Raw genomic sequence first — 27,813 nt, forward strand, 5'->3', positions numbered from 1 at the left:
ATTGTAGTGCTTTCAAGCGTTGTAAAGGAGACCCTCGAAGCGGGGAAATCTCGCCACTAAATGAGGACCGCAGCGCACGAGGGAATTTAAACTCTCGTTTTCAGCTCGCTTCGGCGCACCCGAAGCAGCCGACGCGGCCGCTATGTCCACGTGATCCCTCCTAGCACGTCACGCCGACGGTGGCGCCAGCTTTTCCAGTGGTGGAGCTCGAGGCCAATAGTTAATGAATTCATAAGGCTGCACAGGAGAAGAATGATACCTCTGCCCAAGGGCCCGATCTCGCATCCAAACCCATGCGTGTGCACACACACACACACACACACACACACACACACACACACACACACACACACACACAAATGTTGCAAGAGTGCATAGCATGAAGCAGTATCAACAGGATGACACTTGATATGGATGAGGACTAACTTTCAACTGAGGTTCATTTGCAGAAATGTGGGGAGTTATATAAATTACCAGAAAAAAAAAAGGACGATGAGCAAAACGAGAACAAGGTGAAAGCTGGAGCCAACGTTTCGACAAGTGGACTTGTCTTCTTCAAGGTCCACGTGTGGAAACGTTGGCTCCTACTTTCACCTTGTTCTCGTGTTGCTCATCGTGTTGAATTTCAATCTCCTGCCTTCCCCGAGCCCCTTTCCACTCCTGCGACCGGGTCACAGGAACGGCGGCCACGAAGCGGTGCTTACCAAGGCGTCTGTGAGTGAGCCCAGTGAGCGCGCGCTGTCGCGCGTCTTTGTGGATGCAAACCGCCATAACTCGCGAGGCGCGGCAGGCGCTAGGCGGGCGGACGCGAGCTTACGCGCGTCCGCAAGCGTACGTGTGGTCCCGGCTTAAGCTCAGTGTTACCGCCGGGTCCTGCGGCGACTGGGGACAGCAATACCGGTGAGTCGTTTAACACCGCTGCTTCAATCGCTATGTAATTTATTCGTCTCGTTAACTTACAGGCGGAGGCAAGTCAACGAACTAGATGCTGCATTACATATGGGCAGTCAGGACCCTCCGTTGTTGTTTCCGAAATAAACTTTCAGTTGCGAGGCCACCATTATACACACACTCACGAAAGAGAAAGCGATATCGGAAGGCGCGTCACATTCTTCATCTCGTTGTAGCCGTAGCCATAAGTGACTGAGTTGCCTTATCAATATATATTTTTTTCGAATCCACCGGCAACTTCTTTTGTTCACAGAACCGAATAACCTTTTTATAAACTGAAGTTAAAGTACTGAATTTAATGTATTAAACAGTTGCACACATGATAATTCACCCATATTTCTTACCTGTTGGTTCCAAATGTTCTTGCTGTTCAGTTTGGCTTACCTCAGGAAATTTCTTTTTGCAGTAGTGAAGCGGTGCATCACGTTCATGCACAAAAAGAATGCATCATTTCTAATAGCTTCATGTTGTTCATCTATTTGCTTGTGAAATCAGCAGTGTGATCTCTTCTAGTGTATAAACGAGCGCACAAATGTTCTTATTTGTGATCTTAATAATACTTAAGCTGTTGACATGCATTGTAGTTATGCAGACATCAATTTTACAGAGAGTAACCATATTTATTTACCATGCTGCTTAAGCACCCTAGAACAAACAGTGTACATTTGCATGTGTTCTGTAGTCACAAACCATTGCAATGTATATGTCGCACCTTTTCGCATTTTATATTGCAAAATTATGCATATTCAATTTCTGATGGTCAAAATTTCTGTTCCAGACTTGCAGTGATGAGGATGGCACCAGTATAAAGCAACACACTCCATGCACTAAATAGAAGCTGATGTCTGCTAAAACAAGGTCATTGTGTGGACTTTGGCTGCTACTACAAGGTAAACAATACCTGGTTCAGAAATAAATATGCTTGATATATGCTGTATTGGCTTGCTAGTCTTGAGTTACATGTGATTTGTTTGTAGCAGATGATATGAACGTTTGTTCATGTTTACAGTTCAGCATAATTGGTTCGAATATGAAAGAAAACACTACACGAGTTTGTATAATCTCTGCTGTATCTCGTGCCATTGTTCTGCCCCAACAGAGTATGTGCCAAGTACATCTTGGTCCTCACGGGAGCCCCCATCTACATCAACAGGAAGGGGCTGGAGCTGAATTCGCAAGACCATGAACAAAGACGCCATTTCAGAATTATTTGGATGAGATATCAAGTCTATGGACGACTGTTTCAAGAGTGAAAAGAGCCTATGCCATCATTCCACCAGCACGGATATTGGCCGAGTCATCCAGGTACCTCAACGACAAAAATTCTGTGTCTTCAGATGCACCTTCAACCTCTGAACTAGCACAGACGACGCTGGCTAAGAGTGTTCTGTCAGCTTGCCCTTCCTTAGTGAGCTTACTGGCCTTGCCAATTCGTGTCAAGTATAATTTTGTTTCAATGAATGCAAGCTTTTTTTCATTCCACATTTTTGTTAGAGGTCATTTCTATTCCTCATCCAAACATTAAAGGTCGACCAATTCTTTGCTCATACTTAATACCAGTCACTGTCTAGAAGCATAACATATCTGTAGCAGTACTTTCTAGTGCATGTTGCCATGTGCCATTTCTCTCCTGAAATAGCTGATGCGGCATTGGCGTGTGTCTTGCATTAACTTTTACACTGTGTGCTATGTAGCATTTAACTTTTGTTAATGTTTTTGGCTTTCAGTGCTTTAAAGGTAGGGTGGCTTCTTTCTTGAATGCGAGCTTTCTCATTCCCATATTGAATTCCTAGTTTCATTCAGGATTGCTATTCTTGCTCGATAGCCTGTGTTTTTGTGCAATCTACATTGAAGTGATTGATTGCAGAATCTGGTTGCGCTGCTGTCCGACTTGGTACTTGTCACCGTGTTACGTTTCTCATATGTGGGAGCCTGGTCAGTTGCATTGGGAAACAGTCTCTCGAGGCAAGCACCTGCTCCTATAGTCTGCACAGTGACATAGACTGTGAATTTACACGCACTGTGGTTGGTGCTCCCCGTTCCGTCCTTTCCTGCTGCTGCCATGTGCAAATTTTGCTTGTGGCCTTCCTCGGCCATAATTTGGCATCACCGGAGACTCTCCTACATAATTACATGGTTCTAAGTGTATGAAGTTGATATCCACATGTGTGGAAAGGCCTGCGAAAGTGGCTGCAAAATGGTGATGTCCCAAAACCGACCATGCCCATATATAGAGAATGTGGGGGACCAAGTGTGAATTAAACATTAGTAGCATGCAAAACAACAAAAAGAAACATGGAGGTTGGAAAGGCGGTAACGCTAAAATGCCGGCCACTCCATGTCGCTGTGTTGGCTGTGGCAGCAGATGCTTGCGTCGCCCAATTGCTTCGCAATGCAAGTTGCTCATGTTCAACGCCAACTGTCGGTGCAAACACGTGGGACACACTGTCCAATCTGCTTGCGCTGCTGGTTGTTGCTTGTTACCAGACTGCTGTGTGCGACGACAGTCGGACGGTTGAATGTGCCGCAAGCAACCCGTGTGTGTGTATGCTCACTGTTGTAATGTAGATCGTAGCCAATGTATAGTGCCAATGTATAGATTGAGCGTTATGTTAGAGTATGCTGAAGTGATTTGATTGCAGAATCTTGTTTCAATGTTGTCCGACTTGGTCATGGTTGCCGTGTTACATTTCTGGGATGTGGCAGCCTGTTCAGTTGCATTGGCCAACGGCCTCTCGAGGTAAGCACCTGCTCCTGCAGTCTGCACAGTGACACAAACTCCCTGTTTACATGTACTGCTATTGGTACTCCCTGTTTGTCCTTTCCTGCTGCAGCCATGGGTAAAGTGTGCTTGTGGGCTTCTTTGGCCGTGATTTGGCGTGAACAGAGACTATCATACATGATTACATGGCTTGAAGCGTATGAAGTTGATATCTACATAGGTGGAAAGGCCTGTAAAAGTGGCTGCGAAGTGGCGATTCCCACAAAACAGACCACAACCATATTGAGAGCAGGTGGGGCACCAAGTGTGAGCGACACATTAGCGGCCACCGAAAGAACAAAAAGAAACATGCATGTAGGAAAGGAGGTAATGCTAGGATGCCAGGTAGTTCATGTCGCTGTGTTGGCAATGGCAGCAGGTGCCTGCGTCACCCGATTGATTCGCAGTGCAAGTTACGGCGACTGTCAGTGCAAACAGGTGGGGCACTGTCCAATCTGCTTGTGCTGCTGGTTGTCACTCGTTACTAGACCACCATGTGCGATGTAGACAAGCACTGTGCCTGAAATCGGATAGCTGAATGTGCTGTAAGTGACCTGTAGTGCATGAATGCCCACTGTTGTCATGTGGATCTTAGCCAGTGTACAGTGTATTGTCTGAACCTTATGCGGTGATTGAATGCAGAGTCTAATTTGACAATGGTCGCCGTGTTATGTTTCTTCGATGTGGCGACCTGGTCAGCTGCACGGGCAACAGTCTCCCGAGGTAACCATCTGCTCCTGCAGTCCACACAGCGACAAAGACTCCCAATTTACATGCACCTAATTGATACTCTCCCCATTCGACATTTCCTGCTGCAGCCGCTGGCAAATTATGCTTGTGGGCCTTCATTGGTCGTGATGTGGCGTGAGCGGAGACCAGCACACGTTATTACATGGTCCGAAGTTGATAGCCACATGGGTGGAAAGGCCTGCAAAAGTGGCTGCAAAATGGTGATGTGATGCCCATATTGAGAATGTGGGGCACCAACTATGGGTTACACATTAGCGGCCCCCGAAAGAACAAAAAGAAACGTGCAGGTTGGAAAGGCAGGAACGCTAAAATGCCGCTTAGTCCATGTCGCCGTGTTGGTTGCGGCAGCAGATGCCTTGCGTCACCCGATTGCTTCGCAATGCAAGTTACGGCGACTGTCGATACAAACAGGCGGTGCACTGCCCAATTTGCTTGCGCTACTGATTGTCGCTCGTTATGAGATCGCCATGTGCGACGACGAAAGTGAGCAGTTTACGAGCTCGCGTTAATGGTTTCAGTGCATCTCGACATGCAAATTTTATTTCTGATAGAGCATAGGTTAGGGCGTGTTGGTATGCCATAACTGAGGTTTTTTAGCGCACGAGAAGGGACGAAAGACAGTGGCAAGACGGGGACACAGCGCTAACTTCCAACAATGGTTTTATTCCACAAAGCGGTACGCACATATAAATAGGTAACACACACACCGTACGCATGCGCATATGTACTGATTTCTAGTCAAATGAGACAGCAACGAGACATGTGTTATGGAAAGTTAAGATCTTATCAAAGATGAAAGAACGACCATGCATAGCCAAAAAAATTTTTGTAATTGCAAGATTAAAATGTAATCTCCATCAGGCCACCCTCTGTGTCACGTTTAAAAAAGCTAATTCTTTACTTGAGAGATCTATTGAAGGCGCGCTAACACAAGCGCTCCCGAAACTAGCAATCTTCGCCGCTTCAATAATCTCACGTGTTGTTTGCGCTGGGCTTCTTCCTATCACCGTGCACTGTTTATAAATGGGAGTGCACCCATGCTTTCTGCAGTGAAATGCCAGATGCCCCACTCCTCCACTTCGCACATTATTTGCGTGTTCATGCAACCTGTCATTTAGGCACCTTCCCGTTTGGCCGATGTATTTTTTTGCCGCACGACAGGGGTAGTTCGTACACGATACGTTCATTGCGAGAACAATATCGTGTACGAACTACCGCTGTCGTGCGGCAAAAAATACATCGGCCAAACGGGAAGGTGCCTAAATGACAGGTTGCGTGAACACGCAAATAATGTGCGAAGTGGAGGAGTGGGGCATCTGGCTTTTCACTGCAGAAAGCATGGGTGCACTCCCATTTATAAACAGTGCACGGTGATAGGAAGGAGCCCAGCGCAAACAACACGTTAGATTATTGAAGCGGCGAAGATTGCTAGTTTAGGGAGCGCTTGTGTTAGCGCGCCTTCAATAGATCTTTCAAGTAAAGAATTCGCTTTTTTAAACGTGACACAGAGGGTGGCCTGATGGAGATTACATTATAATCTTGCAATTACAAAAATTTTTTTGGCTATGCATGGTCGTTCTTTCATCTTTGATAACTTTCCATAACACGTCTCGTTGCTGTCTCATTTGACTAGAAATCAGTACATATGCGCATGCGTACGGTTGTGTGTTTTACCTACATATATGTGTGTACCGCTTTGTGGAATAAAACCATTGTTGGAAGTTAGCGCTGTGTCCTCGTCTCGCCACTGTCTTTCGTCCCTTCTCGTGCGCTAAAAAACCTCAGTCATTTCTGATCTTGTATGAGAAGGTGCACTGCTTTGCTTCTGCCAATAAAGTCACACGTCCTGTTCACTCACTTGTGGCTTGTTTATATGGGCGTCAGTAGAGGCTCTTTGGTCTCCTGGCCATTAAAACGCGGCAGCTGCGGCATGCCGCAAAGCCAGCGAGGCGAGCACGGCGCTTACCCAGCGCCCAGCGTACGCCAGCCACTGCCACTGCCAGCCACGTAGTAGGTCGTGCTGCTAGCCACCGCTTTAAAACGGCCATATTGGATATTGCACTAAAAAAAAAAAAAGAAATTTCCGCTTTTTGTTTAAGTAGCGCCATCTGTGGGGCCACCGCTAAGTTCCATGCGCTGCCGCTTCTTATTTTCGAACCACTGTGGAAGCAATGCCTCCTTTACTAGATGCCTGCCGCGTTGTCCGGTAGCTCGGTTGTGGGCCCTCTCCCTTTTCTCTGCTCCGATGGATGGATGGATGGATGATTGTGGCTCAACCCTTTGAATCGGGCGGCGGCGGCGCGCGCCACCTAGCCTTTAATGGTTCTATATGCATGCATACCTATGTATTTACTCCTTTACTTTTGCGTTGATATTGTCCACCAATCAGATAGCCTCCGTTTAGTTATTTCTACCTGTTCAAAGTCTATTCTACTTTCACTGTCTTTAAAACCCAAGGCTTTGAATAGTTCCCCGTTAGATTCAACTGCAGGGTGAAGTTGTTTACAAGCAAGTATCACGTGTTCCACCGTTTCCTCCTCCTCTCTACACGCCTCGCACACCAAATCTATCTCCTGGTATCTGGCTCGGTACGTTTTAGTCCTCAGTACACCTGTCCTGGCTTCGAACAACAATGAGCTTCCCTTAGAGTTATCGTAAATATTTTCTTTGGCTATTTCTTGCTTAAACGTCCTGTATGTCTCCAATGCCGATTTGGTTTGCATCTCTGTACTCCACATACCCCTCTCTGCCTCCTTAACCTTTTTCTTGACAGATGATTCCTTACTTGTTCCCCCGCTACTGCCCAAGTATTTGCTTGTCAATTTTCTAGTTCGCTTCCTCCACCTCGTGTCAACATTCCTCGTGTATAAGTAACTGAAAACCTTCCTAGCCCACCGCGAAAGGGCAACGAGCGCCTCCATTGGCGAACGCCTGCAACTTGCAATCACGTGCTGCAGCCTCTGAGATTAACGTGGCATCTATCACAGTCTCGGAGGCCCGCGATAACGCTCACTAACAGACGCCCGCGCATATAACGCGCCAGCGGATGCATTCAGCCGCCGCTACCACATCCGCCGGAAGTTGAAAAGGCAACGAGCGCCGCCTCACGGAATTTATGCTGAACTAACTTCAACTAAGGGAACCGCCGCTACAATGGGAAAGCGAGCAACGCGGCGGGCATCTAGTAAAGGAGGTATTGGTGGAAGGTACAGTTTCCCTTCTCCAAAGTGAACGTCTCGTCGCTGAGCCAGGCTGAGCTGCTTCAGCGTGTGCTTCAATCTAGCGTTGCCTTCGGCCGCGAAAAACTGTTAGCGAGTTTTTTCCGCCTTGTCTTCAACACCGTGCGCTTTGTTGAACTCCGCGTATTGAGAAGATCACTCACTGAAAGAAAACTCGGAGGCATACTAAAACGTAAGCTCCTTCCGCCTTTCTACTGTTGCTGTTATGGTTTCAAAAATTCCGGGCACCTTTCTCCCATACATCTTTTCGTCCCCCAAACTCGCTTTGCTCAGGCGTAACAACGGGTCGCAGAGTTTGCAATAGCCCGTTCGTTGAGTATCGGGGACGCGTTGATAAAAGAAGAGCTCCTTGCGGACACAAGCGGATCGGGGATTTCGTTTCTGCAATATGCTCGTAGTCGCGAGGCTGACCGCAGTGTCTACGCGCGTGGCCTTTGGCCTGTTTTCCGGGACCTGCTCTACTTGTTGACCCCCCCTCTCCTCCATCATTCTTCGCAGTCAGATGGACGAGGATTTTGCTTGCTTGCCCTGTCTTCCGCGCACGGCAGCTGCATTGCTGTGTGCACTCTTTCGTTTTTGGGGACTTGCACGATGTATATATAAACCTTTTTTCGATATTCCTTACCTTGTTAAAGTATAATTGCGCGGCGTGTGAGCCTTTACTGGAATCTTTTGCGGCGCTTAACTGTTCTTTCTTTGGAAAATCAGGTGGAGTTGTAGGTATACACGTATGTTTTTCTTACATGGCCGGCGCCGTGCGTTTTCTGTGACCCAGATATGTTAGCTGCGCGGAAAGCCATTGTAAATTAATCTCTCTCCTTAGTGCTATCAAGATTACAGCAGATTTCGGGATAAGCTTGTTTCGTAAGGGGCCGGTGTAACGTATCACAATATACCGTTATATGTTTCTTACCAAATCTGCTGCTCACAATTGACCAGTGGCCCAGGATCCTGCGCAATGCTTCACATAAGATAGCAGTAGCAGCAGTAGTAGTTGTGATGGGAGTATAGAGGTGAAAAAGCATTTTTCAGCAATTAGTTAATGTAGGCTTTTGCATGCATGTAAGCCTGCATGCAGTACCAAGACAGAAAGGCCACCTATATGCTGTTTGCAGGGCTCTCTCTACTCGGCACACGAAACATAAGGTAAACGGTTACAGGCATCCTCTGGGTTTATTCCATAGGCTCTATGATGGATGCATGTAACATACTTATTATCAGTGCAGTCTTTGGACGCTTGTGTACTGACCCCATTACAAATTTCTTTTTTTCTGTATGGTGATTGAACAGTTGTCGTATGCATGGTAGATGTTTGTAAGGTTGGAATACATATTATCACTGACCTAAAAAAACCTGAGGATTGATTGTTATTGCTGAAAAATATCTTGTTAGGCAGAGCTAAATAGTGCAGAACTATGGAAAAAGTGTGAATACTCCAAAAGATCTTGTCTGGCTTGTGCTGGTTTAACTGCGTTTTCAGTTATGGCCTGTGAAATGGTTTGCCTGTTCAGATTTTGAGTCTCATACTCGCAGCTGTGTTTTCTCTGGCCGTCACATCTACACAGACGGTTAAGCGCTCGGAAAATTGTAGGGTAGCTACCTATTTGTCTGGGAATAGCACCAACAGAATGTAAACGAAATGACTACAACGACGGCATGCACCTTGTCCTTGAGGTGTACGCCAGCAGACTCGGCTCATAGCCCAACAGCTGGGGCAGCCAAGCCAAATTGTTTGTTCATCCCATTCCATCTCGTCGCTGAGTGCGAAGCTCAAGTGAGTCGCAGTGCACTACTGCATGACACAGATTTACTTGCTAGGCTCCTGAGATGGAGAAACTGAAGCGGCTGCTAACACAGATCCACATATTAACTCGTGACCACATGCCCGAAGCATGTCTATCCTAGACTTCTGTGTAAATCAAAACTGGCGAAAAGCCTGCTGTAAGGTGGCATGTTTTTGAAAGGGCCCTATTGGTTGTGACTGCGATGTTAAATACGCTTCACATAGAAACTGAGCATATCTGCAAGCAATAATTTTTCTTTTTTACTAGTACATTATAATTACAAGAGAGCCGAAACGAACAGGACAGTCTTTGCATTTAAAGTTTTCCCTTCATCAATCACACAAGTTTAACTGCTGTAGACTTACACCATACATTCAGCTACAATCGCACAGGAACTTTTTCTTCCAGGACATTCTTAAGCCCTTTTGGAAAAGAAAAAAGCATTGTAAACATCGAAGTGTGTCCCACTCCATCATTTTTATTGGGAGGCATAAGGCATCACATTGAAAGATTTGTATACATGACATGACTACTCAACCTTTGTGTGTTAGTACTGAACACAAAGACCAGTGTCAGTCTTTGGTTTCTTCTGCCACTTGTTGCTTTAGGAGCTTTGGCATGAAGCTTTGCTTGATACTGAACATACTTCTGGATGGGCAGGCAAGAACAGTGTCATTCTTTCTCTAATATTTTATGACCTTCACAACTACATCCAAGACATTAATGCTATTACCTTGCCCTTAAAAAAATATGGATGATCTATTGCCAAAGATCATGCAAGCACTATTGGGCAAAAAGCATGCTTTTTTAACCTTCACTGAAGCCCCTTGAAAGTCAATTGCTAGGTGGCTCTGCAGCTCATTGTGAGGGCGGTTTGAATCACATTCATGTTTAGTTTCTTTTGACATCAGGAAAATGTATACTTGTAACTTTATGGTGCTAGACTTATTTTGAATGCCTAGATTCCTTTGCCATATTACCTGGGCCAGTTTGTTTATCCTTGAGTGCCTATAGGTTGCTATGGCTTGTTTGTGTGCAGGTAAATGTACATTCAGGCTGTATTTTGCTTAGTTAAGGAAAAATAACACATTCACTAACGAGATCAGTGGCATGAAATAAATGTTCAGTACATGTCTGAAACTAGATTTTACTGGGACATGTTCTATGGGATGTATTTGGTTCATTAGCCAGTGGTTCTCCCCATTCAGTGCACTGATATCCTGAAGGCTAATGTTTGTGTGTAACCATTGCAGGTACTTTTCTTGCACATCGGTTTGGCCACTCATTATGCTGTCCACTTACTTAACCCAACCTGTTTTTATCGTTTTTATCAGCGGTCAAAATCAACTTTCAAACATTGAGTTTGATGTAGAAAAGGAAAATGAAATACCTACTGAATAGAACAAAAAAGACAAAAGCTTGTGTGCCCAACGACTCCCAGTAGAGAATCCGAGCAAATGCGGGGCTTCCATTTTGTAGAGATGCCTTTTGCCGATGCTAATGCCTTTCGGTGCATTTTACATTTGTGAGTGACCGCGTTAGACATTCTGCCCTCTTGACCATTCACGAACACGAAAAGCACAAAAGGCATTGCTACAAAATCGTGGCCCAGGGATAGGGGGCTCCTGTGCCAATTGTGCCATTTTGACACAAGCACAAATTCCTTTGTTAAACTGCACCTAACACAGAAAATTGACTGAAATAAGTGCCACGCTGCACCAAAACGGGTTCGGCATGTAGCGACTGTCCATCACTTCGTTGTCCCCACCATGGGGATCATTGCCCCTTGCTCCAGAAATCCAGTTGGCCTCGCCATGGGGTTGTTTGCCCCCTGCTTTCTTGGAACTGAAGCAGTTGCCCGACTGGGGCGCCACCATTGCTACTTGGCAAACCTGCTTCTACATTTAAATAAAGCCAGTTGACTCTCTGTTCTCAGCCTGTCAGAATGTGTATGCCTTGCCTCCGCCAAACCGAGCTCCCAACAGGCATGTGTGCTCCGGCAGTGGTCGTGAACAGCAAGCCGATTCGTTCTCCGAAAAAATGTGCAGCCATTCACATTCTGCGTATCATGTGACGGCGCCTCCCTCACAGTTTCTCGTAATTTTCGAGCTTATAACACTGGACTTTTCGGCACTTCCGGCAAGTAGCCGGCATGCACACGGCCACTCCCGCCTTTTGCCACTGTTGTCAGAATGCCAGGGCGTTGCAGGGCAGCTTTATATTAGAGTTCACTAGACTATGGTTAAGTGGAATGAGCGGGACGGTGCTTCCCAACTGAGGCACAAAACAACGAAAAGTAGGCTGAGGGTGCTGCGAGTGAACTAGATATTAGGGAGGTGCACGTTGCAGCAGGTTCAGCGGGTGTGTGTTTGTCCCTAGGGCCGGTGTACTGTAAAACTATTCCAATCTGTTTTTATGCCATGTGAGCGAGGCCTAGGCCATTTTGACCTAACACGAAGGGCTAATGGCAGATTTAGAATAAAAAGTTGCAGTTTCATCCGAAAGGTGAGGGATTGATGGCAATAGAAAATTAGTAGACAGCTATACGAAGTAAGGACAGTAGCTTTATTGGCCGCATAAACTTGTAAACATTTCCTTGCTAAATTAACATGCAATGTATCACACGCACACAATCAAACATGAACCCATCTCACTAGATCACCACGGAAACTCGCTGACAAAACGCTGGAGTGAGGAAGCAAGGCAGCAGCAGCGAGCGAATTGACCTTCGTGCTGCCTCTCACATCAACATGAACTAAGCCGGCAAAAACACAGCACACATGAAGCTATCAGCACTCGCAATCTGTCCCTATCGCAGATAGCTTTCAAGGTAGGGCGGAAGCGGCCACGCCACACCCAGCAACCGCCCGAGTAGAACCCCCCGCTTTCCTCTTTTGCGCGTGCGAGATTGAGCCACCGTCGTCAGCTCATTTTCGCAAGCTTTAACTCACCCATACAGCACACGGCGCGCGGCGACGATGTTATCACCCCTGGACTTTGTGCAGAACATGACAGCAATGGCAGGAATGCACCTGGAGTGTTCATATAATCGCTACTACAATAAAAACAGATCGGAATCATTTTACGTTATATATACCTGCCCAGGGCTGATTGCAGCTCTCTGGGTCTGTGGTGACATATGGTGACCCAGATGTTCCCGCGTCGATTGCTCCGCATAATTTCAGAACATTTTCTGCTGTCCTCATGAGCTTTGTGCAGGAATATAAAGCTTGACTGTAGTGCCACTGATGTTTGCAGCTTTACAGAAAAGCCTGCACCGTGCCACTGCTCGACCCACTCTTCCACATTCTAGTACGCTATAGCTACAAAGTGTGCTTCTACTACATGTTTCATGTTGGTTTATTTTATGTTTTGTTGTGGTTTCAAAGTGTGCTGCCATATTCCATTATTCCACCAAAATTCAAATGGACTTGTTCCAAACTGCTTCAAGAAGAAATTTTATTTGCTCTAAATTGCTCCAATATGAAATTTAGTCTGCTCCAACTGCTCCAAAAATTGCTCTGAAATGACTTTGGGCCGTCCCACCCATGCAAACGGCGTAGCCTACGGGAAGGCATCATCTTCGTGTGGTCCTGTGGTTGTCTGTACTGTTTGCTCAGAAAGTTCATGTTCAACCAACTAGCCCAAGTTAGCACTACAGTCCAATTAGTTGACTTTTGAAGGAAACTAAAATGTTTGATGTGATGCGGTAACCCTCAAGACTGGTAGATGTATTTTGTTTATTTATGAGGGTTGTTCAATAAAGGCCGAGGCTGATTCTCTGAAACATTTATTTCTGATCATTACTCTTTAAAACAATTGTCGCCTTCAATGTATTCTACACTGAGTGCAATGCACCTGTCCCAGCGTTTCTGCCATTCCTGGAAAACATTGGTGAAGCCATTGTTCGTGATCCGCTTAGAAGCTGCCTCCAAAGCCTTGACTGCATTTTGAGTCGTATCAAAATGACGACCTTCAGTTCCTTTTTTGCCCTGGGGTACAAAAAGAAGTTGCAGGGGTCCAGGCCGGTACTATAGGGTGGTGAGGGATCCTTGAAATGTTTTTCCGAGAGAGAAATTGAATCACAGTGTTTGCAGCATGAGCCCTTGCATTATCATGGTGAAGTTTCCAATTTCCCACAAGTTTGGGCCTTTTTTATGAGGTGTGTTCTCTCATGAGTGTCTCCAGAACACTTCTGTAGTACTCAGCGTTTATCGTCTTGCCCCTAGGAACTGAATGGGTGTACACCATTCCCTGGTTGTCGAAAAATGTGAGCACTATTGCCTCGTTTTCCATTCTTTGCACTCTAGCCTTCATTGGTCGAGGCTGCCCCTTTTCAACCCGCTGATTGCTTTGACAGTTCATCTCTGGGTCATAGCAGTATACTCAGGTCTCATCTACAGCAATAATGGTCTTCCACCAGTCTTCACCTTCTGGGCACTGCTTCCACTTAAGACAAACGTCTACACAGTTTTGTTTCTGGACTGGGGTGAGCAGGCGAGGGATCCACTTCGTGCAGACTCTTGATGTATGATGTTTGTTCAAAATTTTGTGGGTGCATCTTGCTGAGATCTCTAGGGATTGGGCAAGTTGCCTGGCAGTAAGGCATCCATCTGTTTGTATCATTTCAGCCGCTGTGTTGACGGTTTCCACAGAAAGGGCTGCAAGATGTGCACCATTCCCTCCCTGCAAATCAGGATTGCCCGGCCCTCTTTGAAGTCTTTAACCCCTCGAAATTACGTTGCACAAGACATGACATCCTCACTGAATGTACGAGTCACATAGCCATACATTTCTGTGGCTGTTTTGTTAAGCCGCACACAAAACTTGATCGCATAGCGCTCTTCATGCAAAGCTGCCATCGATCACACAACCAGCACACTTGGAAGCTATGACATGTTAGCTCATGTTTGGATGCGTATTGCTGCTGCTGCATTAGAGGGAAAGTGATGTGACATCTGGTGCAAAATGAATGATGTTGCAACGTTTACGAATTATGTCAAGAGATGATGCAGTGAACGAACAGTCAAGAGCACCAGACCCAGTCTCAGTCTTTACTGAACAACTCTCGTACTTCAGTTGCCCTCAGGGCCCAGGGGCATATAAAAGAGGGGAGTGGGTATGGTATAATTTAAAAAAATGAAACAAATAAAGAAAAAATAAATTAGTACTGTAGTTTTGTTAGGAGTACATTTAAGATCTGACTGCTAATATAATGTTAACTAATGCATCATGAAGATGTTCATTGTTCCTGATGGCTACAATATCGGCAGTAAGGAGGTTCCACTCTGGCGAAGTGCGAGGCAGGAATGGCTAAAGATGACTTGGCAATAAGTGTGCCAATGCCTACCTTATAAAAACAGTCAGTGCATGGTCAAGTGAACGTAGTTGATCCTGTTCAACTTCAAGGCCTAAGCATCTTTGCTTGTACCACTGTGTGGGCAGCTTTCCTGGCCTGATGGAGGGTGATGGCCGCAGCCGCATCCCGAGCCTCCTAAGGCGCAGTGCCTCCGTGCGAGTCCGAGGGGAGCGGCATGCTGCAGCGCCTTCCTGCTGCAGCCACCCGTCGGCCGATGGAGACTCGGTGGGGAGCACAGCTAGCCTCGTGTCCTGTGGCTCAGCCACGAGCCGACCAGCTGGCCAGCAGTCGGGTGAGCTGTTTGCTCCTCTGGCAAACACTTGGGGCGTCTTTTTAATCTTGAAAACTGAGGTTGTTGAGTGCAAACTTACAGGGCATGAAGGAACACAAATGATGTAGGCTTTAACGTCCTTTATGTTTGAGCTGCGCAAACATGGTTTTCAAGAACAGTGTACCAACTAGCCTGTAAGTGAATGCTTTTGGGACAAAACTTTTCTTCATCATCATTATCTTCAGACTGTTTATATGCATTGCAAGATGAATGCCTGTCCCAGCAATCTCAAATTAACCCTGTCTTGGGCTAGCTGACACCATCCTATGCCTCAAGTTTTCTTATTTGATAACATAACTTAATTCTTTGCCATCCTCTGTTTCGCTTACCTTCTCTTGGCACCCATTCTGTGTAGACCACCAATGCAGTTCATTTTGTCTCCCTAAAAGGACACTAAAGGCAAATATCAAGTCAAGCTAAAGTGATAGATTATTGCTTGAAAAGGTCTGAGGCATCAGTGTTTGAGAAATTGATTTAGTAATAGAGAAATTGAGGTAAATGCAGGACATGATTTGCCACTCACGCAGGACATTCAAGTACTAGCCCGATGATGTAGGCACTTTTCATTATAATTCTGTCACTAGTACTCATCCTCTCATAATAAAAAGATCATTGCATTGCATTATGAGATGGAAGAAAATTCTACTTGTTCAGTTCTATTAAACGTTTAGAAAAAAAGAACTAATTGACATTAACCTTGACAACGACGTGGGCAGTTGAAAGTCTTCGTTTTCACTTGACTCTGCGGCACTAGCGTTTTAGCAGTTTCGTTATCGCATAGTGCTGCGCTGATTTTACTGGCTCGGGAAACTTGCACAAACTGCTGCAAATAGCAGTGAATTCCACATCCCTGTGATCTCGCGGGATGTCTGAATGGTCCACACCGCTTGACTGGAAGCAGCTGCACCGGTGAATACAATGCTGTGTCTTGGCTAGATCTCTCTGTGGCCACACGTTTGCGCTTAGCGCAAGGAACCATAGCGCTCTCTGGGCATTTTACATACCGGCGGCAGTAGAAGGTGGTGATGGCGTCTGCAATGTCACCGCTCTCCTGCTTAGGGGCGGGCCATTTGAATTTCACTAAAATTATGTGGACACTTCAGATGCAATTTGCTCATAAACTAAGTATTTTCTTCGCACGGAACAAGCGCGGCAAGGTTTCTTGAATGGTATTTTAACAGTCCATATTAACTTAGTATTTGTCTGTAGTGTCCCTTTACGCAAGGGATGGGGTTACATGTTGCTGCTTTATTGAAATAGAAGTCTGTTAGCCTTTGAAAGAACATCAATGGACAACTTATAGGTACAGTTTGGTGGGGAAGGCCATTCCAAACTGGTGCTGCTTGGAAGAAAAATGAGGCTGTGAAAAAGCAGTAGTTCGAGAGCGTGGGCATGAAACTTGGAAGTGGATGATGGCCACTGCGCTTTGCAAAAAGAGTGTTGGTTATCTGCCCTGCTCATTACATAGCCAGACCAACTCCTTCTTTTTCTCCTCCTAATGTCAACTAGAATATCAGCTACCCCCATTTGCTCTCGAATCCACACCGCTGACTTCCTGTAGCTTAACGTTATACCTAAAGCTTTTCATTTGTTGAACAATCCTTAACCCTTTCGCCGTCGGACCTTTCTGGCCGTGACGCACCCCCGGTGTCGGCTTGGTGTCAGGGAACGAGCATAACAGGGAATGGACATAGCAATTTATTTTTGATTATGATTGGTATACAAATAACATAGTCAATGCAATATGCACATTTCAGTGTTCTGCAGCTGTTGTTAGTAAACATCATCATCATCACCAGCCTGACTAACATCCGTTCAACATCCGAATCTGACGATGCGGAACTCATCTCTTACTCGCATGAGACGCTGTCCGAGTCCAAATACAAGCTCGGCTCGTATTCTGAATCGGAAGAGCCACCGCTCCAATGAGCAGACGAAGGTCCCGCGCGCCTCAGGTATCCGAAAGTAACCGCGCGCCAGAAGGATGCGCTTTCAGTCGCCAGAACAACGGAGAGAAATGGGACGTTGTGTGATCAAGAAGACAGAGGGAGATGGAAAAAGGCTAAAACAAAGTTCGAAGGGCTTTACGTTTACTGCTGCAAGTCGGAAGCGACGGTGCAGCGAGAGAGCGAAAGCAGCAATCGATTCACTCTTTTCGGAGAGGCAACGGCGCGTGCGCCTGAACTTGACGCGCCGTAGCAAACATACCAACAGAAGAAAAATAAAAACCTTCAAACTAGCGGAGATGGCAGAACAACCCTTGAACCCATAGCTACACGCGCGCGACGCATGATCCAGCGAACGCGGAGCCACCACGCCACTCAGCGAAGAGAAAGGGGGGAGGGGCACTTGCACCGTACTCAATACATGTATTACACAGGTCGGGACGAAAATACGAACTTGTAGAAAGAGTCAACAGATGGCGTGGGCAGTTTACGAGCGCCAGCTTTGCGCTCGGGCGCGAAATTTTGAACTCACGATAGAGAACGTACTGGTACGTCAGTGACGCTGTGGGGGGGGAAGCGCGATGACGTACCGGTACATCCGTGACAGCGAAAGGGTTAACTCATTCTCAAGCTTCTTTGTTAATGTCGAAGTTTCTGCCTCATATGTTAGTACAGTGAAACCTTGTTAAACCGTAGTTGGCCGGAGCTCGGGAAAGGTACGTACTAAACGGTAGTACTGTTTAACCGAATAGCATGAGATCGCCCACTTACCTGTCGAAAACGGAACTGAGAGAGAGTGCGATGAAAGGGGAAAAAACATGCAGTATTTATTCACTTCGCGCGACAAAAGCGTTATTTTCGTTTGATGCCGCGGCGGCCTAGCACGCCGACGACAGCGGCCTCAAACTTACTGAAGCTGCGTGCCAGCTTTTCAGCCAGCCCCCTCTTCTCGGCAAACACTCGCATGGCAGATTCCTCGTTGGCGTTACGTATTCACCGTGCACGTGCGCAGTAGTGCTGCAGAAGTCCCGGGGGCGCCTTTTTCATTACGGGTGCCGGAGTTTGGAATAATTTTCATTTGGAATAGAGTTACGTTATCGCGTCCCTATTGTCGTCGCGACGATTGCATTCATGAGGCTGACGCAACGCGCAGCTTATGCCACTGTCGGGCCTGAATCGCCCGTGCTATCGCTTTCCGTGTCGTCCTCGTCACTGTCACTAGTCGACACTTCAGCAACAGAGGCAACGATGGCGAAAAGTCGAACCTCGTAGCCGACATATCTTCGCGGTCGCAGCAGCGCTGCCGAACAACTTCTTCGCATTCCAAATGCCACACACTGTAGTCAACAGCAGATCCCTGTTGCGTGTCAGCGCCGACGTCTTCGTGTCACGTTCGATACTACGGACGATGTCTAATTTTTCTTCTATGCTGAGCACCCGGCGTCTTTTTTATCCAAGCTTCGGAACGGCGCGAGTCCTCGCTTGCACGGCGCCATAACGCTCTCTGGCACCGCGTCGAAATGATGTTGATGTTGATGTGGCTTCATGCGCAAACGCACAGGGCGCTTGGAGGCCGTTGTTCCGATCTCTGAGGCGTGTTGTTCTGCCGGCCCGCCCGATGGAGACGGCGCAGCGCCGTGTTTGCGCGACGAAAAGTTCAAACGCTATGTTTTAACCGATGCGTACGCAGTAAGCTGGTACGGTTTATGCGGATACGAAACACATTATGTTCAATGGCCGCTGAGTCGGGGATTTGACTTTACTACTTTTAAAACGAAACTACTGTTTAAGCGGGTACGGTTTAACGAGGTTTTACTGTACTGGCAAAATGCAGTGATTGTACTTCTCTTTTCAAGGATAATAGTAACCTGCCAGTCATTGTTTGGTTATGCCTGCTGTATCTGCTTTAGCCCATTTATATTTTTCTGTAAATTTCCTTCTCATAATCGAGGCCCCCATGAATAATTGACCTAGATAAATATACTCTTTCGCAAATATTAGATCCTGACTGACAATCACAACTTCTCGTTATCTTGCCAGGCTATTGAACATTACCTTTGTCTTCTGCATACTGATCCTATCCTATTCTTACACTTTCTCGGCTAAGGTCCTCAATTACTCGTTGGAAGTCATCTCCAGCACTGCTGTACAGGTGAATGTCATCTGTGAAACCTCAAATTGCTGAGATGTTCCGCATTGATCCCCACCCTTAATCCTTTCCAGTCTACTACTTCTTGTAGGAATTGTTCTCCTTATCCTTCTCCTCATCATCATAACCTTTTTCCTCTTCTTTGTGTCCACAGCAGGAGAAAAGGCCTTTCTGGCCATTGTCAATGATTCCCTTTACAAGTCTCTCGCTGCCTCAGTTTATGCCTGCAAAGTTCTTTTATGTGTTTGCATCTTTTTTTTTCTCTTGCATCATTTCACACTGCTTGCTTTCTTTCTTTTCGTGCCTTTGGCCTAGACTGGAGAAGTTATAGCTGTATACAGCACGTGATATCAGAACAGCAATTATGAGATGATTCAGTGTGTGCTGTTCACTGCCCCAGTTTTTAGATGTGATGCAGCAGGTTAGGAGGAGTATCTGATGCCAAGCCCAAGTGACATTGCATCGTCAGTGGCTCGCCACATTTCTCACCTTTACACAGCCTAGCCGAAATGGCCCAGATGAACTTGATTGGCGCAATAGCCGAGGCTGCCAAGCATTCACATCGGTGCCGGCTAAGAGCCACAGCATCCAGTTGCAGCATGTTCTCGCTTCTTCATCTACCAGTTGCCTCAACATCTCCTTCCCTGCTCTGTGGGAATGTCCCCTGACTTTGCACTTATTCCCCGAAACCTGAATGCCAAGCACATAGAGAGGTCTTACGCAAGGCAACATCAGCATGCTGTGTATACCGCTGCCAGCTTTAGTGACGAAGCCTCAGCCGTACTGCCCATGCACCACCACGGCCTGCAACATCCCACTAAACTGGCTGCGATATCTACTGCATGTGATGTCGTCCTCAAGCTTACTTTTGCTGCTCTTCACTCAGCACACTATTTATACGGACCCCGCAGGGGGGTCTACGTCAGCAGGCGTTTGGTGTGTTGTGACACCACGTACCCGAGCACACGAGGGTTGGACCCTCCCGCGTGTAGCCGTGCGCAGCTTAGCCGTCTCCGGGGAAAGGCGGATCCTGGGGGTTGAGCCGACGCTGGGTGTTAGGACTTTTAAGGCCCCCCGGCGGAGGCAACACACTCTTTGGCCTCTGCTTCACGTAGACGGCACCCCCGGACTGACCCACCCACGGGAAATCGGCAGTCGCCTCTTCTTGTCCCCCTCTTCAATCTTTTTCTTTCTCTCTCACTTTCATTCTTTCCTGTCTTCTACTCACTTATTCTTACTTCCGAATTTCCGGGCAGCAAGGGTTAACCGTGTGTAATATATTCAACCTTGGGTATGTACATTACGTTATAGTTGCGGTGTATAGCTGGCGTCTGCAGGTTTCTTGGAACCTGTAGGCGCCAACCGACCGGTGGTAGTAGCGACCGATGCAGTTGCTTCCAGTCAAGTGGCGTGGACCGTTCAGGCATCCCGTGAGATCACATGGACGTGGAATTCTCTGCTATTTGCAGTTTGTGTAAGTTTCTTAAGCCAGTAAAATCAGCGCAGCACTATGCGATAACGAAACTGTGAAAATGCAGGTGCCGCAGAGTCGAGTGAGAACGAAAACTTTCGACTGCCCGCGTCGTTGTCAAGGTTAATGTCAATTAGTCCCCTTGTTGGGGTCGGTGGTGGGTGGCTACAACTGCCGCCGAATTTTGAAACCATACAATGGCAGAAGCGTTCCCGCGACTTTCAGATCGGCCTCTAAAGAGACGTCGCACCGAAGCAACTTTTCAGTTCTCTTTAAAACCAAGTGAAGACACATTGCCAAAATACCACGTTCTTCAAAGTGAAGGCAACACCACCTTTAGAAAACTGTCACCATTCATAGTTTTTAAATGCCTAGCAAACACAATAGGGCCTGGTTACAAGGCCTCAAAGATGGCTAGCAAAACCTCCCCCTTGAACTGACTAAGCAAGATCAACTAGAAAAGCTCGCTGAACTTACCAATATCGGTGACATTAAAGTGACAATCTCTCTACACCGCTCACTCAACACTAGCAGGGGAGTTATATCAGAAGAAGACTTCCTGAACCTCAGTGATGAAGAGCTCGTCGAAGGATTTCAGGAGCAAAACGTGATTAAGATTAAGAAAATCACACTACGACGAAATGACCAACAGATCCCGACGAAACATGTGACATTGAAATTTGGTAGTAGCACTGTCCCGAGTTCACTCGATGCAGGATATTTGAAAATCAGCGTCACGCCATACATACTGAACCTGAGGTGGTGTTTCAAGTGCCAGAGGTTCGGGCATCCATGTCAATCATGCAGGGGCAAAGAAACATGTGCGAAATGTAGTGCCAATGACCATCGTTCTGATAAATGTAATGCTCCCGCACTATGTCAATTGCAAGGGCGATCATCCTGCTTACTCGCGGAGCTGCCCTTGCTGGGAAAGAGAGAAAGCGTCGCAATAACTGTAAAGAAAAAGATCTCATTCTGTGAAGCGAGAAAAAGGCTAGGGCACTTACCTCAAGTAAGCTATGCCAGTGTGATGCAGCAGGGGGGAGCGCCACACCGGTTTCAGGAGCCTACAGTGTCCACGTCTGGGATCCTTGTAGAAACTCCATCTGCCCCCTTGGTGGCTGCAGCCAGTGTTGCTCCATCATCATCGAAGACGGGCCTGCAGACCGCAGTGCCTCAGGGCCCAAAGTTGAACCGAACTCCACTGCACGAGACGCATGTCTCGGCGCCTGACTCCCGATCATTCAGCGCCTCAGAGGAGGCAATGGAGGTCAATCAGAAAACCTCGGCGTCAGTGACGCCAAAAGAGCCATGCTCCTTGGAGCGCTCCAAGCAGGAGAAACATCTTGTAACTCCACTGAAAAAGGGACAGGTAACCTGAACGGTTACTGCCCCTAATAAGAGTAATCAGTCTTTTAATACATGTCACCTACAACTTGTAAGCTCACACACTTAATTTTTTTCAATTCCAATAAAATAGCTTTCATCATTCATTGGAATTGCAGAGGCCTAATTCACAATCTAGGTGTCGTCAAAGAGATTATAAGTAAGTTATCACCAGTGGCATTCTGCCTTCAAGAAACAAACCTAGGGCCCAAGAACAGTCAAATTCTTAAAGGTTTTACCATTGTCCGAAAGGACTGCGAACACTCTAGCCGTTTGTCAGGAGGAGTCACCATAGTCGTTCAGGGCGGCACCCCTACACGAAATGTTCAGTTGAATACTTCTTTTGAGGCTGTCGCTGTCACCGTTCTGTCGCATAAAACCATCACCATCTGTTCTCTTTACATCTCACCCCATACTCATTTTACTACTAGACAATTCGAAAATCTAATATACACCAGTTGCTGGAGCTTTTTGTTTCAGTAGGTGACTGCAATTCCCATTGTACCCTCTGGGGCAGCTACAGAACAGAACAAAGAGGGCAAGTAATCGATTTTATTTTGTCTAACAGCATATGTCTTTTAAACTCGGGTTCACCAACATATTTTTCACCAAGCTCACGCAAATTTAGCTGTCTCGATTTAGCCTTCTGCTCACCGTCTGTCTTTAGTGATTTTAAGGGGGAAGTCCTAGACATTCATATGGAAGTGATCGTATGCCGGCATTTATCAGACTATCATCCACATTACCTATCAACATACATCTTCAAAATACATCTTACCGACTGGCCGATTTTTGGGAAACATGCAAAACTTGAAGAAGTCTTTTCAAATGAACTCAGCCTAAATGAAATTAATGAAAAGTTCACTGTGGTTTTAATTTCAGCGGCAGAAGAGGCAGTACCTCAAACATCTAGCCTTGTGCGCAAAAAAAAAAAAAAAAAAAGAACCCCTGGTGGACTCCTCAGTGCACAGAAGCGAAAAAGCTTCAAAATAGGGCCTGGGGCATATTACGAAGACAGGCCAAAGCCAAAGCATGATTTATCAGAAGGCAGGCAGAAAAATCATTGTGGAAGAAATACATATCTTCGATAAACAGTTCAGTCACATATAAACGAATGTGGGAACAGGTTGGAAAGTTTTGATGAGATTACTCATCTTACACAATACTGTTACAAGTCCAGGCACACAAACAATAATACAAGAACAGGCAGATATAATTGGCGAACATTTTTGTGATGTATCCAGTTCAGTGAATTACCGAATTTACTTGCATAATGATAGCACTTCTTTCTAAAAAAAAATTGACTCAAATTCGGGGTGCAATCATACGTGGGTTAAATTTCCCACGAAAAGAAACATTTTCTTTTTTTATCCCGCATTTGCTGCAGGATGACAGGCAGGTGACTGCCGCTGTCAGTGTGGGACACCAAAACAAAAATGGCGGCTGGCGGAACGAGCCGAACGCACGGAACGCGATTATTTTTCTTCTCGTGAGTACATTACACGCATTGAAACAGTTTCTTCCTTATCAGTAATGAATAATATCATTAATGTTGGAAAGTTTGCGACAATAACAACGTAGCCATGTCCACAGAAACAGAGATAGGTGCGCTTAGCTGCCAGTGACATAGAAACACATGGCGGGCATGCTGCGGAAACTGCGGCATTTGTCTTCACTGCTATCCTAATATGGCACGTTTCCGCTAAGGGTGGTCGAATATCTTAGCTGTGTTACAAGCGTCGGCATATGAATAGGGTACACTTCTAATGTATCAGTGTAAACAAGGCTACTATCGTTGCCTCTCGCAATTTGTTGTATGCTGACGAGTGCAGACGAGAAGAATCGAAAGGCGCCCTTTATGTTGTTGTTGTTGACCAAAACCATTATGAAGCCTACAAATAATAAAGCCGAGGCAAGTTTAGCTGTAGCTTTATTTTTTCATGGAAATGGGGAAAGTGATGAAAGGAATGAAATGGGGCACCTGCTTAGGAATGTTGGCTGCGTACAGACCGCTTGGTATGTCTTCAAGAGTCATTCACGTAGCATTCGATAGATGGTAAGCGCGATCATCATTAGCTAGACTTGGCACACAACATATCGTCGTGACAAGTTCAGGATGCGATCATTACACGGCAAGGAAAAAAAATTGAATTTTGATGACAAAATTCAGCGGTGTGATCATTGTGCGAGTGCGATCATTATGCAAGTAAATACGGCTTACAAAGGAATTTTTACAGTACAAACAGTCTGCTGAAAAACAGAAGCTGCCCACTACTGGCATGTCAAGTGAACCATACAATTCCCCACTCACACAACAAGAAATAAACAGAGTCCTTTCTGCAGGGAAATACACAGCTCCAGGTCACGACCGTATTCGCTACACCATGCTGGTTCATCTATCTCAAGCATCTGTAGACCCTCTCCTTAAATTTTTCAACATAATCTGGGAATCTGGTGTAATGACGGAAGAAGGGAAAAAAAATAGTACAATTTCTAAAAGCCGGTAAATCCCCAACATCCGCAAGCACCTACAGACCCATTGCCCTCACAAGCTGTTTGGCAAAATCATATGAAAGCATTAACAATATAAGACTCATTTATTTTAGAATCAAGAAACCTTATAGAGCCCCACCAGTTTGCTTATAAAAAGGTTCAACTACTGACCATCTTGTCCGTCTAGAACATGAAATTCGGTATGCATTTTCACACAAACAACACTGTCTTGCAGTTTTCTTCGATTTAGAAAAAGCCGATGATACCACATGGACATATGGGAAAACACGGGGAATGCATGAGATGGAATTTCAAAACAATGAGCAAAACGAGAACAAGGTGATAACAGGAGCCAATGTTTTGACAAGTGGACTTGTCTTCTTCAAGATGACGTATGCTTTCTTCGCTGCAGTATATATAGGTGGGGTTCTTCTAAAGGCGAGACGGTGTAAGGCGGGTGGGTGCAGCAACGAGGGAAGATGTGTTAGCGTGTCGAGTTGAGAATAAAGGAATGCTGTGCACAAGGCCAAGGCCAGCCCCCTCCCCTCCCCCCTCCCCGTCTGTCAACCATGTGTCAACGCACGCGTGTTAGCCAGCGTGTCAATGTGTCTGATACGTTGGCTGAAAAAAAGGGATGCGCCAAGAAACCAAACTAAGTGTTGTTGCCTATAGCTGGAAATTTAGCATAGCGAATAGATTCTAAAGCTCCCTTTGAAACGTTTATGCCTATTGGTTGCAATATCTTGAACTTATGGATAAGGTATGATTCTCTGTATTTTCTTTCTCGTTCAGAATGGAAATCTGACTGTAAGATGTAGAGTTTAAGTTCGTAAAAGTTATGACCTGTTTGGTTGAAACGCTCGGCGATGGCTTTGGGAAGCTTTTTAGCTGTGTCCAGCGATGTCAGTTTAATCTGACGTTCATTGATTGTCCTGTTTCACCGATACGTTGTTTCTTACAGAATGAACATTTAAGCATATAAATCAAATCAGAACTTGTACAAATGAAGCTAGATTTGACTTATTGTGTATTACTATTTGCGGTGCTTTTAATTTTAATGTCACTTTGAAGGTGCCTGCAGGTTTTGCACCTGGGCCGACAACATGTTTTTGTACGGGGCAATGCTGTTGGCTGACTTTTGTGTGCACTAACATGTCTTTAATGTTCCTGTTTCGGCGATAGGTAACCCTAGGTACATCCGGGAATGCTTTTCTCAGACGCTCGTTACTTGATAATATTGGGTGGTATTTTCATAGGATGTTGTTGATGTTTGGGAGTGCATTAGAATATTTTGTTATAAAGGCCAGCGGTCTGTCAAATTGTAGTGTGGGCTGTTTCTTCGCCAATTCCGACTGTCTCTCCACTCTTGATGCGACATCATAAGCTCTATCCAGAGAAACTTGAGGATAGTTCTTTTCTGCTAGTGTTGTTTTAAGGTCATTTAGGTGGTGGATATAATCGTGGTCTTCACTGCAGATTCTTCTTGTTCGTTTCGCTTGTCCGACAAAAATTCCTTGCTTGCAATGTCGCGGGTGATGACTGTTGTAGTCTAAATATTGCTGGCTATCCGTAGGCTTCCGGTAAAGTGTCGTTCTCAGTTTTCCGTTTTCTGTGTCAACTGTCATGTCCAGGAAGTTGATTTGACTAGGAGAGTGGTGAGCAGTAAATTTAATACTCGGGTGAGAGCGATTGAAATGGCTAATTTAGTCGGTTAAGGCGCTTGTGCCGTGTTCCCATATTATAAATATGTCGTTAATGTAACGAATATAGGTGTGGGGTTTTAAAGGGTAGGATTTCAGTAGGTCGGCTTCAAGCTGTCCCATGAAAATGTTCGCATACGTGGGAGTGAATGGCATACCCATGCTTGTGCCAAAAATTTGCAGGCAGTGAATAGAATCGAATTAGAAATAGTTGAGCTTGAGAACTAACATAAGGAGCGATAAGTAAACCTCAGGAGCGTGCGCTTGGGGATTCATTACGAGGGATCTAGAAATTGCTTCAATTCCTTCACTCATGGGAATGTTGGTGTAAAGGGCAGAAACATCCAAAGTGACTAGAATAACGTGGTCGGAAAGGATTTGGTTGGCGTTGATGCCGTCGATAATTCGAAGGAAGTGCGGCGTGTCTTGAACGAAAGATGGGAGTGTGGTGGGGATGTTTGACAGGTGGTGATTTAAGAATTTAGACAGTGACTGAGTAGGTGTGTTATTAGACACAATAGGCCGACTTGGGATTTCTGCTGTAAATATTTCTTCGACCGGAACTTTATGTATTTTAGAAGGATAAAAGCGGCCTGCTTTTTTGTTCTTGGGCATCATGAAGCGATATTCAGATTGCATGATTAGTTCCCTGGACAGGAGCTCCGCTATTGTGTTTATCACAGTATTGCTGTAATCTGAAGTTGGGTTGGAGTCGAGTTTTCTGTAATGGGTGTGGTTACTCTGTTGTTTAGAAGCCTCAATCTTGTACTTTCTTATAGGCCAGATTATGATACTGCCGCCTTTGTCTGCTAGTTTTATTCCAATATCCTTCCTTTTCGCAAGTTCTTTAAGGATTTGGTGTTGATCCGGGGTCAAATTTTTGCGTTTCCGGCAATGCCGCGCTGACTCTAGAATTTCCTTTGATATCAGCTTTGTGTATAAATCCAGGTCTGGGCACTGTTTGGTTTCCGGTGTCCACATGCTAGGTGGTCTAAGAGAGCCTCTATCTTGTTTTCCTACATCTGGTCTATCGTAAAAGAACTCCTCAATGCGCATGCGTCGTGAAAACTATGTTATATCTCTGTGGAGTTCGTATTCGTTTACTGCGTTGTTCGTCGGACAGAACGTTAGACCACGTTTCAGGAGACTTCTTCAGGGCATAGACTCTGGGGTATGTCTACTACATTGCTGCAGTACTCTGGATGCTCGCCTGTAGGACTGTCGGTGGAGCTATGTGCTGCAGGGGTTACATTAGTTTCATTGGGTGGATCTGCAGCTCTAATATCTTTGCGCTGGTATTTATCTAGTAATTTTTCCTCCTTAGTTTGGACGAATTGTTTAGGTTCTCTTCTTTCCAGTTCAGATAAATTTATGCTGCCTGGCCTTGGCCTTGTGCTAAGCATTCCTTTATTCTCAATTCGACATGCTAACACACCTTCCCTCATTGACGCACCCACCCGCCTTACACCCTTTCCCCTTTAGAAGAACCTCGC

General features: G+C 45.8%; 1 protein-coding gene across 10 annotated transcripts in view; it reads left to right on the forward strand.

Annotated features, from left to right (window-relative positions):
• The first annotated feature begins 562 nt into the window (after window positions 1-562).
• qtc (GRIP domain-containing protein quick-to-court) overlaps window positions 563-27,813 on the forward strand; it is a 243,365-nt gene continuing 216,114 nt past the window's right edge. For 8 of the 10 annotated variants that reach the window (XR_012828838.1, XR_012828840.1, XR_012828839.1 and 5 more), the window contains exons 1-2: window positions 7,601-7,668; window positions 14,931-15,136. Coding sequence is in view for 7 of the 10 variants with exons in the window: in XM_075694766.1 (XP_075550881.1) it covers window positions 7,616-7,668; window positions 14,931-15,136 (259 nt within the window). In the remaining 3 variants the exon portion in view is untranslated. The other 2 variants (XM_075694765.1, XM_075694764.1) reach the window with 2 other exon arrangements.

Source organism: Dermacentor variabilis, chromosome 6, assembly GCF_050947875.1.
Source record: "Dermacentor variabilis isolate Ectoservices chromosome 6, ASM5094787v1, whole genome shotgun sequence".
Taxonomy (NCBI): domain Eukaryota; kingdom Metazoa; phylum Arthropoda; class Arachnida; order Ixodida; family Ixodidae; genus Dermacentor; species Dermacentor variabilis.